Source organism: Pristiophorus japonicus, chromosome 14, assembly GCF_044704955.1.
Source record: "Pristiophorus japonicus isolate sPriJap1 chromosome 14, sPriJap1.hap1, whole genome shotgun sequence".
NCBI lineage: Eukaryota > Metazoa > Chordata > Chondrichthyes > Pristiophoridae > Pristiophorus > Pristiophorus japonicus.
Window position 1 is genome coordinate 71,083,842 of NC_091990.1, and position 15,907 is coordinate 71,099,748.

At 53.4% G+C, this 15,907-nt stretch overlaps 1 protein-coding gene across 1 annotated transcript in view; it reads left to right on the forward strand.

Annotated features, from left to right (window-relative positions):
- The window catches only part of agbl2 (AGBL carboxypeptidase 2), a 74,800-nt gene extending 61,871 nt beyond the window's left edge, over positions 1-12,929 (forward strand). The window contains exons 14-18 of the mRNA XM_070898721.1: positions 1,539-1,613; positions 6,070-6,142; positions 7,920-8,150; positions 9,271-9,338; positions 12,777-12,929. Of these exons, the coding sequence (XP_070754822.1) occupies positions 1,539-1,613; positions 6,070-6,142; positions 7,920-8,150; positions 9,271-9,338; positions 12,777-12,929 (600 nt within the window). The remainder of the gene's footprint in view (positions 1-1,538; positions 1,614-6,069; positions 6,143-7,919; positions 8,151-9,270; positions 9,339-12,776) is intronic.
- Positions 12,930-15,907: the final 2,978 nt, after the last annotated feature.

A 15,907-nucleotide genomic window follows, 5' to 3' on the forward strand; every position in this document is an offset into this window, starting at 1 on the left:
GGTGATGGTACGGGGGGGTGTATTAGGGGGGGGTGGTATGGGGGTTGTATTGGGGGGGTGATGGTACGGAGGGGTGTATTGGGGGGGGTGATGGTACAGGGGGGTTTATTGGGGGGCGTGATGGTACGGAGGGGTGTATTGGGGGGGTGATGGTACGGGGGGTGTATTGGGGGGATGGTACGGGGGGATGATGGTACGGTGGGGGGTGTATTTGGGGGGGTGATGGTACGGGGGGGTGTATTGGGGGGGGGTGGTATGGGGGGGGTGTATTGGGGGGGTGATGGTACGGAGGGGTGTATTGGGGGGGTGATGGTACAGGGGGGTGTATTGGGGGGGGTGATGGTACGGAGGGGTGTATTGGGGGGGTGATGGTACGGAGGGGTGTATTGGGGGGGTGATGGTGCGGAGCGGTGTATTGGTACGGGGGGGTGTATTGGGGGGGGGTGATGGTACGGAGGGGTGTATTGGGGGGGGTGGTACGGGGGGGGGTGATGGTACGGAAGGGTGTATTGGGGGGGGGGTGGTACGGGGGGGTGTATTGGGGGGGATGATGGTACGGTGGGGGGTGTATTTGGGGGGGTGATGGTACGGGGGGTGTCGGTACAGGGGGGTGTATTGGGGGGGTGATACGGGGGGTTGTATTGGGGGGGATGATGGTACGGTGGGGTGTATTGGGGGGGTGGTACGGTGGGGTGTATTGGGGGGGTGGTACGGGGGGGTGATGGTACGGGGGGGTGTATTGGGGGGGGTGATGGTACGGGGGGGTGTATTGGGGGAGTGATGGTACGGGGGGGTGTATTGGGGGGGTGATGGTACGGGGGGGTGTATTGGGGGGGTGATGGTACGGGGGGTGTATTGGGGGGGTGGTACGGGGGGGTGTATTGGGGGGGTGATGGTACGAAGGGGTGTATTGGGGGGGGTGGTATGGGGGGGTGATGGTACGGGGGGGGTGTATTGGGGGGGGTGATGGTACGGGGGGGTGTATTGGGGGGGGTGATGGTACGGGGGGGTGTATTGGGGGGGGTGATGGTACGGGGGGTGTATTGGGGGGGGTGATGGTACGGAAGGGTGTATTGGGGGGGGTGATGGTACGGAGGGGTGTATTGGGGGGGTGATGGTACGGGGGGGTGTATTGGGGTGGGTGATGGTACGGAGGGGTGTATTGGTGGGGGTGGTACGGGGGGGTGCATTGTGGGGGGGTGTATTGGCGGGGTGATGGTATCGAGGGGTGTATTGGGGGTTGATGGTACGGAGGGGTGTATTGGCGGGGGGACTGATGGTACGGGGGGGAGGTATTGAGGGGTGATGGTACGGAGGGGTGTATTGGCGGGGGGGGGGGGGCTGATGTTACGGGGGGTGGGCTAACAGTGTTATGGCCGTGGGGTGCGTTGCGGATTTGACTGTCTAGTCTGACAGACGTTCTCTGCCATCGGCCGGCTCAGCGGTCCTGGGGCACGATGATTTTCTCCGCCCGTGCTCTTCGGCCTTTCTCCCTCTCTTGGGGTGTGACACTGTGTTTCTCCCTCCCTCACGCACAGGCGCCAGTCGAGAAAGGAGCCAGGCGAGGCGAGGTGCATGGGAACTCCGGCAAAGCCAAGAACGCGGTGGGAAAGGTACGGTGAGCAGCGCCAGCGGGTCCAGGAGCCTCCGCCCACATTCCAGCTGGCACTGGACTCTGACATTGAGCCCCAGTGTGAGGTCCCACACATGCCCTCTAACCTCTGACCCAGGGCGGGGGCTTTGTGCCCCGTGATCGGCAGCAGGCACTGAGCGAGCGAACCCCCGCTTGCCCTCCATAGAGTTAGCGTTTGTGCCGGAGGGGCCCGACTCACCAGGAGAGGCCGGAAATTACCGGGGACCACACAGAACATGCAGTGAGGCTGCTGCCCTGATGCAGTGTGTCGGGTTCAGTGGATCAGGCACCCCCAGGATTGGCAGACATCGGTCGGTATCACACAGTGTGTGCCCGAAGTGGGGGCTTGTTCGTGTCCCCACTCCCCCCAGACCCTGACCACCGTCCCCCTCGCCCCATGACGTTATCAGGGCGGCTTGTATCGAATGCGGCGGGTTAAGGGATGATCTCTAATGGTCGTGTTTACGATGATAAAGGGATTTGATGGGTAGATAGAGAGAAAGTATTTTCTCTGGTGGGGGGGATCCAGAACACGGGGCAAAATCTTTTCAGGGATGATGTCAGGAAGAACTCCTTCACACAAAGGCCAAAAAGCTTTTAATGCCGGGGTCAATTGGAAAGAAGCAGCGGCAGGCAGTGGATAAAGGGTTCAAACTGGGAGAGGCCGGAGCAGGAGAGGGTTTCGAGGAGGGTGGAACGATATTGGGCAGGAATGAGGGGCAGCCACAGGGAGTGGAGAGGAGCAGAGGTTCGGTGTGGAGAGGAGGCTACAGCAGTGTAGTGGGCGTGGTGTGGCCTGGGTGGGCCGGAGGGGCTGAGAGTGGGCCGTGGGTTAATGCTGCCAATGAGCGAGTTTGCAAACTGGAGGTGATGAAAGCAGGCACGGAGGTTTGAGTGATGGGGGTGGGAGGGGGACGGCGGAGCTGGCTGAAAGCATTGTGGGTAACAGGCAGGAGGCAGCCTGGGTCTGGGCACCATGCTGTGGTTCCATTGGCTGTCGCTCAGGCCCAGGTGGCAGTCAGTGAGTCAATGGTTGCCAGAAGTCCATCGGAGCTGGGAGGGGAATGGCTTCAGCGACCAGCACTGGGCTGTGGGGGATTTTGACCCAGCCAGGGTATTTCTGAGGAAGGGTGTTGAGTGATGAAGGCAGTGTGGGAGGACTGTCGATATCGGCAAGCTTGGGGGAGAGGCGAGGAAGGGAAATGGGTGGTCGGGAGTTCGGCGGGGGAAGAGCGGACGACCGGCTTCAAGGATGAAATGAGTTTACTGAGATATACGGGCGATGGAAGGGGATCTGTGAAGCATGGGGCGGGGGAGGAAGGGGGGAGCACAAAGAGGGAGGGGAGCACAGAGAGGGCGGGGGAAGGCAAGACTGGAGAAATGTCGGGGAGGGAAGGGACGGGACGGGACTAGGTGCAGGAGGCCGAATCGCCGGCTGAGTTTTGGACGTGCCCGATCAGTGGAGGGGCAGTCCGAGCTGCCTGGCCCTCCATGGCCCTCCAGGGTGATTTGTTGGTGGAGCCCTGCTACCTGCAGGATCAGACCTCCGCAGGCCACTCTCACAGGATCGTTGGGCCCGGGAGATGGAGGGGTGGGTGGGGGCAGGAGGTGGAGGGGTGGGTGGGGCCGGGAGGTGGAGGGGTGGGGGCGGGAGATGGTGTTTGTGGGTGGGGGCGGGAGATGGTGTTTGTGGGTGGGGGCGGGAGATGGAGGGGTGGGTGGGGCCGGGAGGTGGAGGGGTGGGGGCGGGAGATGGAGGGGTGGGTGGGGCCGGGAGGTGGAGGGGTGGGGGCGGGAGATGGAGGGGTGGGTGGGGCCGGGAGGTGGAGGGGTGGGGGCGGGAGATGGAGGGGTGGGTGGGGCGGGAGTTGGAGGGGTGGGTGGGGCCGGGAGTTGGAGGGGTGGGTGGGGCCGGGAGATGGAGGGGTGGATGGGGCCGGGAGATGGAGGGGTGGGGGTGGGAGATGGTGTTTGTGGGTGGGGCGGGAGATGGAGGGGTGGGTGGGGCCAGGAGGTGGAGGGGTGGGTGGGGCCGGGAGGTGGAGGGGTGGGGATGGAATATCACTCCGGGGTTTGCGGAGCGGGATGTTGGGGTCCGCGGGAGTCTCTGATCATTCTTCAGGGGCAGATGACAGTGAAGGTGTGGTGGGGTGGGGTTGAGGTCAGAAGGCCGCGTGCGATGACCCATGGAGGAGATGACCAATGCGGGGTGTGGGTGTCGATGTGGGAGGTGAGATGGAGCGGGGCGAGGAGGTTTGCAGGGATGTTGGTGGGGGTGTGGTATTGTGGGTGATGCCTTTTGGGGTCATGACTTGCTAACACATCTTTTCCCTGTCCTCACGTTGGTCCTGGTTCCAGCTGCAATACACACACAGGGAGCAGATCCCATCGGCACGTCCCTGGATACCGCAGAACTCGATTGGACACTCCATTATAGGGGATATGAACACCAAAAGAAAGGTGACTCTTTCACACCTGCCGCTGGCTACTGTGGAGTTCCAATACCCCACCTCCCGTTCCAATACCCCGCCTCATGCTCCAATACCCCGCCTCCTGTTCCAATACCCCGCCTCCTGTTCCAATACCCCGCCTCATGCTCCAATACCCCGCCTCCTGTTCCAATACCCCGCCTCCTGTTGCAATACCCCGCCTCATGCTCCAATATCCCACCTCCTGTTCCAATATCCCGACTGAATCCCAGTCAATGTGGGGAGGGGGAGTACAGACTGAGAGTGAATGGGGTGCAGGCTGAGAGTGAATGGGGTGTAGACTGACGGGGAATGGGGTACAGACTGATGGGGAATGGGGTGCAGGCTGAGAGTGAATGGGGTGCAGGCTGAGTGGAATGGGGTGCAGGCTGAGTGGAATGGGGTACAGACTGAGAGTGAATTGGGTGCAGGCTGAGAGTGAATGGGGTGGAGGCTGAGAGTGAATGGGGTGCAGGCTGAGAGTGAATGGGGTGCAGGCTGAGAGTGAATGGGGTGCAGGCTGACGGGGAATGGGGTGCAGACTGACGGGGAATGGGGTGCAGACTGAGAGTGAATGGGGTACAGGCTGACGGGGAATGGGGTACAGGCTGACGGGGAATGGGGTACAGGCTGACGGGGAATAGGGTACAGACTGAGAGTGAATGGGGTACAGGCTGAGAGTTCTTGGCCCCCTCCTTGCCTCATCTCTCGCTATCCTTCAGTGACATCATCTACAGGCACAGGGAGGGGTGCGGGTGGGATGGATTGACACCATCTCTACCGATCCATCCCATAACGATCTCCGCGCTGTCAGGCAGTCTGTCCAACATCACTTGCTGAACGTCGGGGAGACCAAAGTCATCATTCTTGGTGTCGCCCACCTAGACCACTCCCCCCACCATCGATGCCCTCCCACTTGGGCCCAAAAAACTGCACAGCCTTTGCGTAGTGTTTGACCCAGAGTGACGCTTCATATCCAACATTCTCTCAGTCACCTCCCCCTGCCCCCACCCCCCTCCCTCTGCCCCGACCCCCCTCCCTCTGCCCCGCCTCAATCTATTGAAACCCATAACGTATTCCTGTTAGTGTTTGATTCAACTCCTCCAATAGCCTCTGCCCTCCACAAGATCCAATGTCCAGAACCCAGCCTGTCCTGGCCTGCACTGTCATCCCAGCCATCCCCCTCTCCCCTGCTCGCTGACCTACATGCCTGCCTTCCCACAGAGCAACCAACTGAAATGCCTTGTCCTCATCTTCAATTCCCTCCCTGACCTTGTTCCTCCCCCTGCATCACCCCCTGCATCACGATCACCTAATTCTGGCCTCCTGTGCCCCCCCCCCCCCTTCCTCCTGCCATTGGGGCAGAGCCTTTCGCCTACCCGACTCCCCTACACACCCAACCCTCTCCGCTCTCCTTTAGAAACCTTCTCTAAACCTGCCTTGTGTCAGTCGTGGCTCAATGGTCTCACTCTTGCTTGAGTTAGAAGGTTGTGGGTTCAAATCCCACTCCAGAGACTTGAGCAGAAAATCTAGGCTGACACTCCAGTGCAGTGCTGAGGGAGTGCCGCACTGTCGGAGGTGCCGTCCTTCAGATGAGACGTTAAACTGAGGCCCCGTCTGCTTTCTCAGGTGGACTTAAAAGAAACTATGGCAGTATTTTGAAGAAGAGCAGGGGAGATGTCCCCACTGTCCTGGCCAATATTTATCCCTCAATCAACGTCACTAAAACAGTTTATCTGGTCATTATCACATTGCTGTTTGTGGGAGCTTGCTGGGTGCAAATTGGCTGCTGTGTTTCCTACATTGCAACAGTGACTACATTCCGAAAGCACTTCTTTAGCTGTGAAGTAATTTGGGATGCCATGAGGATGTGCAAAGCGCTATATAAATGCAAGTCGATCTTTGTAGGATAAAGAAAGTTGCTGTTGCCATGCCCCTCCTTTGATGGCTGTTTGTCTTCCATTCCAGGCTGCTTGGCTCGAAGCGATGTCCACAGCTTACCTCCGCAGGGGTCTTATCACCACTCCGGGGCAGAAATATGGTATGGTTTCCAGCTCGAGACTCCAGCATTAATCCCGAGTGCCCCACAGTGCAGCAATCCTTGGTAACCCTTAACTCCGACTGACAACGCCCCGACTGAATGGGATCAGGGAGCCCTCTGCTCCTCCATATAATGGGCCGCCTCTGGTCTTTATGGGAATTTCATGCTCCATTAAAGTGAGGAATACTGCTAGAAAATGGAATACTTCCCAGCACAGCACCCAGTATCAAACCAGCACTCCCAGGGCAGGTACAGGGGGTTAGATACAGAGTAAAGCTCCCTCGACACTGTCCCATCAAACACTCCCAGGGCAGGTACAGAGTAAAAAGCATTTTGAGAGATTAGGCATTTTGACTTTCCATCTGAAGGGCAGGTTGTGTTTCTGCACCCTCCACCCTCTCCCTATCCCTCCCTCCGCCCTCTCCCTGTCCCTCCCTCCCTCCCTCCGCCCTGCCCCTCCCTCCGCCCTCTCCCTGCCCCTCTCCGCCCTCTCCCTCCCTCCACCCTCTCCCTGTCCATCCCTCCGCCCTATCCCTGCCCCTCCCTCCACCCTCTCCCTCCCTCCACCCTCTCCCTGTCCCTCCCTCCACCCTCTCCCTGTCCATCCCTCCGCCCTCTCCCTGCCCCTTCCTCCCTCCCTCCCTCCGCCGGTCAGGTGACTGTGCTGAAAAACAAGTCACCGAAGGGAATTTATTGATTTTGGCCACACTGCAATTATTGGAGTTTCTTTTTCTCAATAAGCAAAGATCTCGGGTATTAAGTAATCTCCCTTCAAAATACTTCCCTGCTTCCTGCCTGGCTCCAGATACAAAGCTTTGAGTAAAATGAATATAAATCCACTGTAACTAAACAGATTGCTCCATCAGGCTGGAGGGTAGGGTTGGTTTTATTTGAGAATTAAACTTCTTAAACAAATATTAACCTTTGTTGCATCCTTCCTTCAGTAAGCACCTCTGCAATAGTACCTCTTGTTATCGAACAGCTCCTATTAATATACAAAACCTATACTGTAGAATTTACATCCGGACCTTGCTTCCCTAAACAAATAATGGTAGAGTCCTTCAAGGATTTCCCGCCTTTAAGTTAACCTTTGCGTTCCCTCTGGTGCACAACATGGTGCGCGATAAACTAGTAATGCAACATTTTAAAAGCAAACTTTCACTTGTCATCCTAGCAAGAAGTTGGTAGACAGTCCCAGCCCATGGACTGAATGCACAGTTAACCCCATTCTGCTATTCCATCTGTAAAGTGCAAAACAAATATAGCTGGAAACAGTCAGCAGGTCAGGCAACATCCGTGGGGAGAGAGAGATTATTCAGGTGAGATTTGCGGTCTAGGGAGGACTGAGGAAGAGTCTTCGGCCAGAGAAGGCAACTGAGTGACTTATTTTTCTCCACAGATGCTGCCTGACGTATTTCCAGTTTTTTTGTTTCAGATTGCCAGCATCTGCACTTGTTTTATGGTTTGGTTACAGTTGTTCTGCCTCCGACTCTGTCTGTTAGCCTCTCCTCAGATACCTCTCCCTAGTAATCATGCATTGGACAAGTAGAGCAACAATTTAGGTCCTGTTGCCCAGTAAAGGAGATCTCCACTAGTGGGAATTTAGCATGAGTCTGTACTGTCATGTGTTCCTTACTTCTTGAGATACGTTGTGAGAATAAATCATTAATATTCACCAGTTTTTACCTCTCGGAGTTTCAGACCCAGTCCACTTCCTCGCTGTATGAGTCCAGTCAGATTGCTGCCAGATAACACGCTCTCTCTCTCTCGCTCTCAGACCAGTTTGCGTGGGACGGCGGATACAGTCGGCTCACCCCCGTGAGCTCACAGCGGCGAGCTGTGTCCCAGAGGCATGCCCTCCCAGTCAGCATCGTAGACCAGCGGCAGTGTCCGGAGCGACAGCGGGCGGCCAGTCCCCCCATCAAGCAGCATCCGCTTCCCTTCGACGCCGATCTGGAGTACACGGACCTGTGTCAGCGGTGTCTGAGTGACGACAGCTGGAAACTAGGTAAGGACGCGCTTTGTGTGAGCGCGAGTCTCAGTACATGTGCCGCTCCCCTTAGCTCTCTCGACTGTTCGGTAACCACGGGGCTGGTGGTGACTCAGTGGTGTATCATAGGTTTGCCCCACAGGATTCACGGTCAATGGATACATGTTCTGCCAACAAAGCAGTGACAAATGGAGTTCTACACAGCTCTGTTCTGGCTCTTCTGTTAATACTGTTCAAAAATGACTCGGGGGTGGGGGGGGGGTGTTATCGTGCTAAGTATTAAAGTATTCTGATGAGACCAAGCTCTGTGGAATAAGAGAAACTCACAGCATGCAGCATGCGGTGGTGGGCTAAGCCATGGCAGATGGATTGTAGGAGAACAGGAATTATTATCATCATAGGCAGTCCCCCGCAGTCGAGGAAGACTTGCTTCCACTCTAAAAGTGAGTTCCCAGGTGGCTGTATTTTCTGATGCAGTAATTACAGTCTCTCTCACAGGTGGGACAGACAGTGGTTAAAGGAAAGGGAGGGTGAGACTGGTTTGCCACACGCTCCTTCTGCTGCCTGCGCTTGCTTTCTGCATGCTCTCGGCAACGAGACTCGAAGTATGGAAAGTGGTCCACGTTGTCCAAGGCCGCGCCGTGGATTTTGATGAGTGTAAGGTGGAGCATTACAGTGAGGAAAATTGAGAAGGTGGTTGGCGCGATGACGCAGCCCTGCTTGACCCCAGTCCGGACGTGGATTGGGTCTGTGGTGGAGCTGTTGGTCAGGAGCAAGGCCTACATGTCATCGTGGAGCAGGCGGAGCATGGTGATGAACTTTCGGGGGCAACCGAAATGGAGGTGGACGCTCCATAGTCCCTCGCGGTTGACAGTGTCAAAGGTCTTGGTGAGGTCAAAGAAGGCCACGTACAAGGGTTGGTGCTGTTCCCCTGCACTTCCCTTGTAGTTGTTGCGCCGTGAAGATCATGTCCGTTGTACCCTGAAGGGGTCGAAATCCGCACTGTGACTCCGGGAGGAGCTCCTCAGCCACAGGGAAAAGACGGTTGAGGAGGATTCTTGCGATGACTTTCCCAGTGGCTGACAACAGGGAGATTCCTCTGTAGTTGCTGCAGTCGGATTTGTCCCCTTTTTTGAAGATGGTCACAATTACGGCATCTCTGAGATCTCCCGGCATGCTCTCCTCCTTCCAAGAGACCAGGAAAGGGTAAAGCTGTACACAGTGAAATAATTCAGTTACTCCATCATAGAATCCACCAACCCATGTGATCTTCCACAGCCCTTGTATACTCTCCCCTATCATAGAATTCACCACCCATTTAACCTCCTTCCATAGCCCATGTGTGCTCTACCTGATCATAGACTCCAACCACCTATTTAATCTCCTCCCACAACCCATGTACACTCTACATTATCATAGACTCTACCCACCCATTTAATGTCCTTCCACAGCCCTTGTACACTCTCCCACAGGTACAGCAGGAGGGGCGAAGAAGCGGCAAGAGTTTGTAGAAGGAGAGGTGTGAGTCTGGGGCCCAGGAGAGGCGAGGGCCCAGGGGCAGCACGGGCCAGCCCACACTGCGATATGTGTGCACTAGGTCCGTGCAGCAGAGCCGGTCTCCAGTCGTCCTGGTTAATCCTTGCCACTGGACCCAGACCTAGCTCTGTCAAACCCGTGTGGTGGCTGGTGTGCAACGGCCACCACACGTTAAAAAAATCCACGCCCAGGCATCTTCCACCCTCTGAGATGTAGTTTGGGATCTGGAATATTAGGTCCTTCATTGAAACACCTGTGAACTCATCCCGTTTTGGCGTGGAAGCAAGTCATCCTCGCTTCGAGGGACTGCCTCTGATGACACTCTACCCACCCATTTAATCTCCTGCCACAACATCTGTACATTCTTCCCTATCATGGTTTCAAAAGAGTTGGATGCAGAGATAATGGATGCATTGGTTGTGATCTTCCAGAATTCCCTAGATTCTAGAACGGTCCCAGTGGATTGGAAGGAAGCAAATGTAACACCGCTATTCAAAAAAGGTGAGGACGGGGGAGAGAAAACAGGGAACTATAAGCCAGTGTTGTGTGCGTAAATAAACACCCAAACCAGTGTCATAAGCTCGCATCTTCACTTTCGCCTCCAAATCAGATCGGGCGAAAGTTCAGCCCTCACACCGACGAACTCGATGATGGAACTCGATGGAACGCTTGTAGACTGATACAAGCTTACAGGCCGACAGACCAGCAGGATGGAACAGAGGCAACATTCTGTTTCCCAACCAAAAACCTCGATCAAACACGGCAAACTCCACGCCAGTCTCAGTATATCGGAACACAACCCGGCTATCTCAAGGACTTTGTCTGTTCATAGACTGTGGTTTTCAGAGGGGAGTAAATATGTTGTGTTCATACTCTTTGTTTGTTACAGGTCATTAGACAGGCATTAGGACCCTGCGGGAGCTATTCACACACTGCTGTAAACAAGCTGGTTGATGCTGGTTTAAGAACATCATTTTGGGAGTTGCTATAAAGGACACAGTTACCGTACTTTACTCCTGTTTCAGTTAGTCTGTTTATTTACGTACACAAGAGCCAGTTAGCCTGACATCAGTAGAAGGGAAAATGCTAGAATCTATTATTAAGAACATGGTAACTGTGATGTATGTAAACTTGTAATTACCATGTCTAACCACCAGAGGGCTTATTCCCTGGAATCCCAAGGGATCCCACAATCCCTTGGGAGCACCTGTATATAAGGAGGCCTCACAGGCTGGAGAGGCACTCTGAGATCTGTAATAAAGGACTACGGTCACACCTTGCTTGCAGTATCTAGTCTGACTCTTTATCCAAGACATAACAACTGGCTATGAGATACAGATGACGAACCCCAACGCAACGATGCAGAGAACTGTGGGCATCCTGGAGAAATTTTCGGAGGGACATGATTGGGAAACCTTCGTGGAGCGACTTGACCAATACTTTGTGGCCAACGAGCTGGAAGGAGAAGTGAACGATGCCAAACGAAGGGTGATCCTCCTCACCGTTTGCGGGGCATCAGCGTATGGCCTCATGAAAAACCTGCTCGCTCCAGCAAAACCCACAGACAAGACGTACGATGAGTTGTGCACACTGGTCCGGGAGCATCTAAACCTGAAGAAAAGTGTTCTGATGGCGAGGTATCGGTTCTATACGTACAAGAGGTCTGAAGGCCAGGAAGTGGCGAGCTACGTCGCCGAGCTAAGGTGCCTTGCAGGACATTGCGAATTTGAAGGACACTTGGAGCACATGCTCAGGGACTTCTTTGTACTTGGCATTGGCCATGAAGTAATACTTCGCAAACTTTTGACTGTAGAGACCCCAACCTTGAGTAAAGAGATAGCGATAGCCCAGGCATTTATCACCACCAGTGACAATACCAAACAAATTTCCCAGCACACTAGTGCTGCTGCAAGTACTGTGAACAAAGTAATGTTGTTTTCGAATCGAAATGTACTTGGCAGGACTTACATGCCTGCAGCTGCACAGCCGCAGATGACTCAGAGTCCGCCATGAAGGGTGGTGAATACAAGACAATTAACACCTTGTTGGCACTACGGGGGTGATCATCGTTTCCATTCATGCCGCTTCAAAGGATACATTTGCAAGGGCTGTGGAACAATGGGACACCTCCAATGTATGTGCAGGCGAGCTGCAAACCCTGCTAATCCTGCAAACCACCATGTTGCAGAGGAGGACAGATCCACGGTGGATCATGATCATGACAAACCAGAGCCTCAGACCGAGGAGGCAGAGATAAATGGGGTGCACACATTTACCACAAAGTGTCCCCCGATAATGCTGAAGGTTGAATTAAATGGACTCCCGGTGTCCATGGAGCTGGACACGGGCGCAAGCCAGTCCATAATGAATAAAAAGACTTTCGATAAGTTGTGGTACAGCAAGGCTTCAAGGCCAGTCCTGACAACAATTCGTACCAAACTGAGAACGTACACAAAGGGACTGATTCCCGTAATTGGCAGTGCTACCGTAAAGGTCTCCTACGATGGAGCGGTGCACGAGTTACCACTCTGGGTGGTACCGGGCATTGGCCCCATGTTGTTCGGCAGGAACTGGCTGGGAAAGATACGCTGGAACTGCGACAATGTCTGAGCGCTTTCGTCCGTCGACGGCACCTCATGTGCCCAGGTCCTAAGCAAGTGCCCCTCGCTGTTCGAGCCAGGCATTGGGAAGTTCCAAGGAGCAAAAGTGCAAAACCATTTGATTCTGGGGGCACAACCCATCCATCACAAGGCGAGACCGGTACCTTACATGATGAGAGAGAGGGTGGAGATCGAGCTGGACAGGCTGCAACGAGAGGGCATCATTGCGCCAATCGAATTCAATGAGTGGGCCAGTCCGATTGTTCCAGTCCTCAAGGGAGACGGCACCATCAGAATCTGTGGTGATTACAAAGTAACTATCAATCGTTTCTCGCTGCAGGATCAGTACCCGCTACCAAAGGCAGACGACCTATTTGCGACACTGGCAGGAGGGAAAACGTTCACAAAGCTGGACTTTAACCTTGGTCTGCATGACGCAGGAGTTGGAGGAATCTTCAAAAGGCCTCACCTGCATCAACACGCACAAATGTATTTTCGTTTACAACAGATGCCCATTTGGGATTTGATCGGCCATGGCGATATTATGGAAAGCTTGCTGAAGTCGGTCCCGTGCACCGTGGTCTTCCAGGACGACATTTTGCTTACACGTCGGGACACCGTCGAGCACCTGCAGAACCTGGAGGAGGTTCTTAGTCGATGAACAAGACAGGTCCAGGCTCGCTGGCGATTGTGAAAACCAGGATCAGTGAAAAGTGGATAGCCGGAATTTCCTGATCCATGTACGGTTGTCGTTGCTCAATTCGGTCTATTCCAAACTCCACTCTGAAATGTTTGTTCCATGGGTTTGTTTTATCACTTGTTAATCATGTGGGGCTCAGGCTAAAATGCTCGAAGTGCGTATTCCTGGCATCTGAAGTGGAATTCCTGGGGAGAAGAATTGCGGCAGATGGCATCAGACCCACCGATTTGAAGATGGAGGCAATCAAGAATGCACCGAGACCACAGAACGTGACGGAGCTGCGGTTGTTTCTAGGATTCCTGAACTATTTCGGTAACTTCTTACCAGGTCTTAGCACATTGTTAGAACCCCTGCACTCTTTACTGCGTAAAGGAGATGAATGGGTATGGGGTAAAAGCCAAGAAAATGCCTTTGAGAAAGCTAGGAAGCTGTTATGTTCAAAAAAATTGCTTGTGTTGTACGATCCATGTAAGCGTTTGGTACTAACATGTGATGCGTCGTTGTACAGGGTCGGCTGTGTATTGCAACAAGCTAATGAATTTGGGAAATTGCAACCAGTTGCTTATGCATCCAGAAGTCTGTCTAAGGCTGAGAGGGCCTACAGTATGATCGAAAAAGAAGCATTAGCGTGTGTTTACGGGGTAAAGAAAATGCATCAATATCTGTTCAGGCTCAAATTTGAATTGGAAACCGACCATAAGCTGCTTATATCCCTCTTTTCTGAAAATAAGGGAATAAATACGAATGCATCGGCCCGCATCCAGAGATGTGCGCTCACGTTGTCCGCATACAACTATGCCATCCGCCACAGGCCAGGCACAGAAAACTGTGCCGATGCTCTCAGTAGGCTGCCATTGCCCACCACGGGGGTGGAGATGGCACAGCCCGCAGATCTAGTTATGGTAATGGAAACATTCGAGAATGAGCAATCACCTGTTACCGCCCGACAGATTAGAACCTGGACGAGCCAGGACCCCTTACTGTCCTTAGTAAAAAACTGTATGCTCCACGGGAGTTGGTCCAGTGTCCCGTTAGAGATGCAGGAAGAAATAAAGCCATACCAGCGGCGCAAAGATGGCATGTCTATACAGACAGACGGCCTCCTATGGGGTAATCAGGTAGTTGTACCAAAAAAGGGCAGGGACACTTTCATTAATGATCTCCACAGCACCCACCCAGGCATTGTAATGATGAAAGTGATAGCCAGATCCCACGTGTGGTGGCCCGGGACCGATGCAGACTTAGAGTCCTGCGTGCACAACTGTAACACATGTTCACAGTTAAGCAATGCACCCGGGGAGGCGCCACTAAGTTTATGGTCCTGGCCCTCCAAACCGTGGTCCAGGGTCAGTGTCGACTATGCAGGCCCCTTCTTGGGAAAAATGTTTTTAGTGGTTGTAGATGCGTACTCCAAATGGATTTAATGTGAGATAATGTCGGCAAGCACATTGAAAGCCTACAGGCCATGTTTGCCACGCACGGCCTGCCTGATGTCCTTGTAAGTGACAATGGGCCGTGTTTCACCAGTGCTAAGTTAAGGAGTTCATGACCTGCAATGGGGTCAAACATGTCACATCTGCCCAGTTTAAACCAGCGTTCAACGGTCAGGAAGAACGAGCAGTTCAAACAATCAAGCAGAGCTTGAAAAGGGTAACTGAAGGCTCACTGCAGAATCGCTTATCCCGAATCCTGCTTAGTTACCGCACAAGACCCCACTCACTCACTGGGGTTCCTCCCACTGAACTGCTCATGAAAAGGGCACTTAAGACAAGGCTCTCATTAGTCCAGCCTGATCTACACAAACAGATAGAGAGCAGGCGGCTTCAACAGAATACATATCATGATCGCGCAAATGTGTCACGTGAAATTGAAGTAAATGATCCTGTATTTGTGTTGAACTATGGACAAGGTCCCGTTGATTGCTGGCACTGTTTTGGCCAAAGAGGGGAGTAGGGTGTTTGTGGTTAAACTCTCAAATGGAGTCACCTGCAGAAAACGCTTGGACCAAACCAAACTCAGATTTATGGACTATCCAGAACAACCCACAATAGACGCTACCTTTTTCGACCCTCCAACACACATAAGTGGCAACTGACCCAGCGGTTGACCACGAAGCAGAACCCATCACCCGCAGTAGCCCAGCAAGACTCACCACTCCCAGCAGTCCAGCAAGGCCAGCTGCACAGCAGCCCAGCGAAGGCCCAAGAAATGACTCACCAACACCAGCATTTGCACCGAGACGATCAACCAGGGAAAGGAAGGCCCCAGATCGACTCACATTGTAAATAGTTACACTATTGACTTTGGTGGGGGGAGCGTTGTTATGTATGTAAACCTGTAAATACCATGTCTAACCAACAGAGGGCTTATCCCCTGGAGTCCCAAGGGATCCCACAATCCCTTGGGAGCACCTGTATATAAGGAGGCCTCACAGGCTGGAGAGGCACTCTGAGACCTGTAATAAAGGACTACGGTCACACCTTACTTTGAGCTTGCAATATCTAATTTGACTGTTTATCCAAGACATAACAGTAACAGGGCACTTGGAAAATCACAATATGATTAGGCAGTCAACATGGTTTAATGAAAGACAAATTAAGATCAGCCATGATCTTGTTGAATGATGGAGCAGGGTCGAGGGGCCGAATGGCCTACTCCTGGTCCTAATTCTTAGGTTCTTAAATCGTATTTGACAGATCTATTAGAGTTTTTTGAGGATGTAACGAGCAAAGGGGAACCAGTGGATGTGGTGTATTTGAATTTTCACAAGAGGTTGTTGCACAAATTGAGGGCTCATGGGATTGGGGGTAATATGTTAACCTGGATTGAGGATTGGTTAATGGAAAGAGAGTTGGGATAAACTGGTCATTTTCAGGTTGGCAGGCTGTAACTAGTCGGGTGCCCATTGGATCAGTACTTAGACCTCAGCTATTTACAAT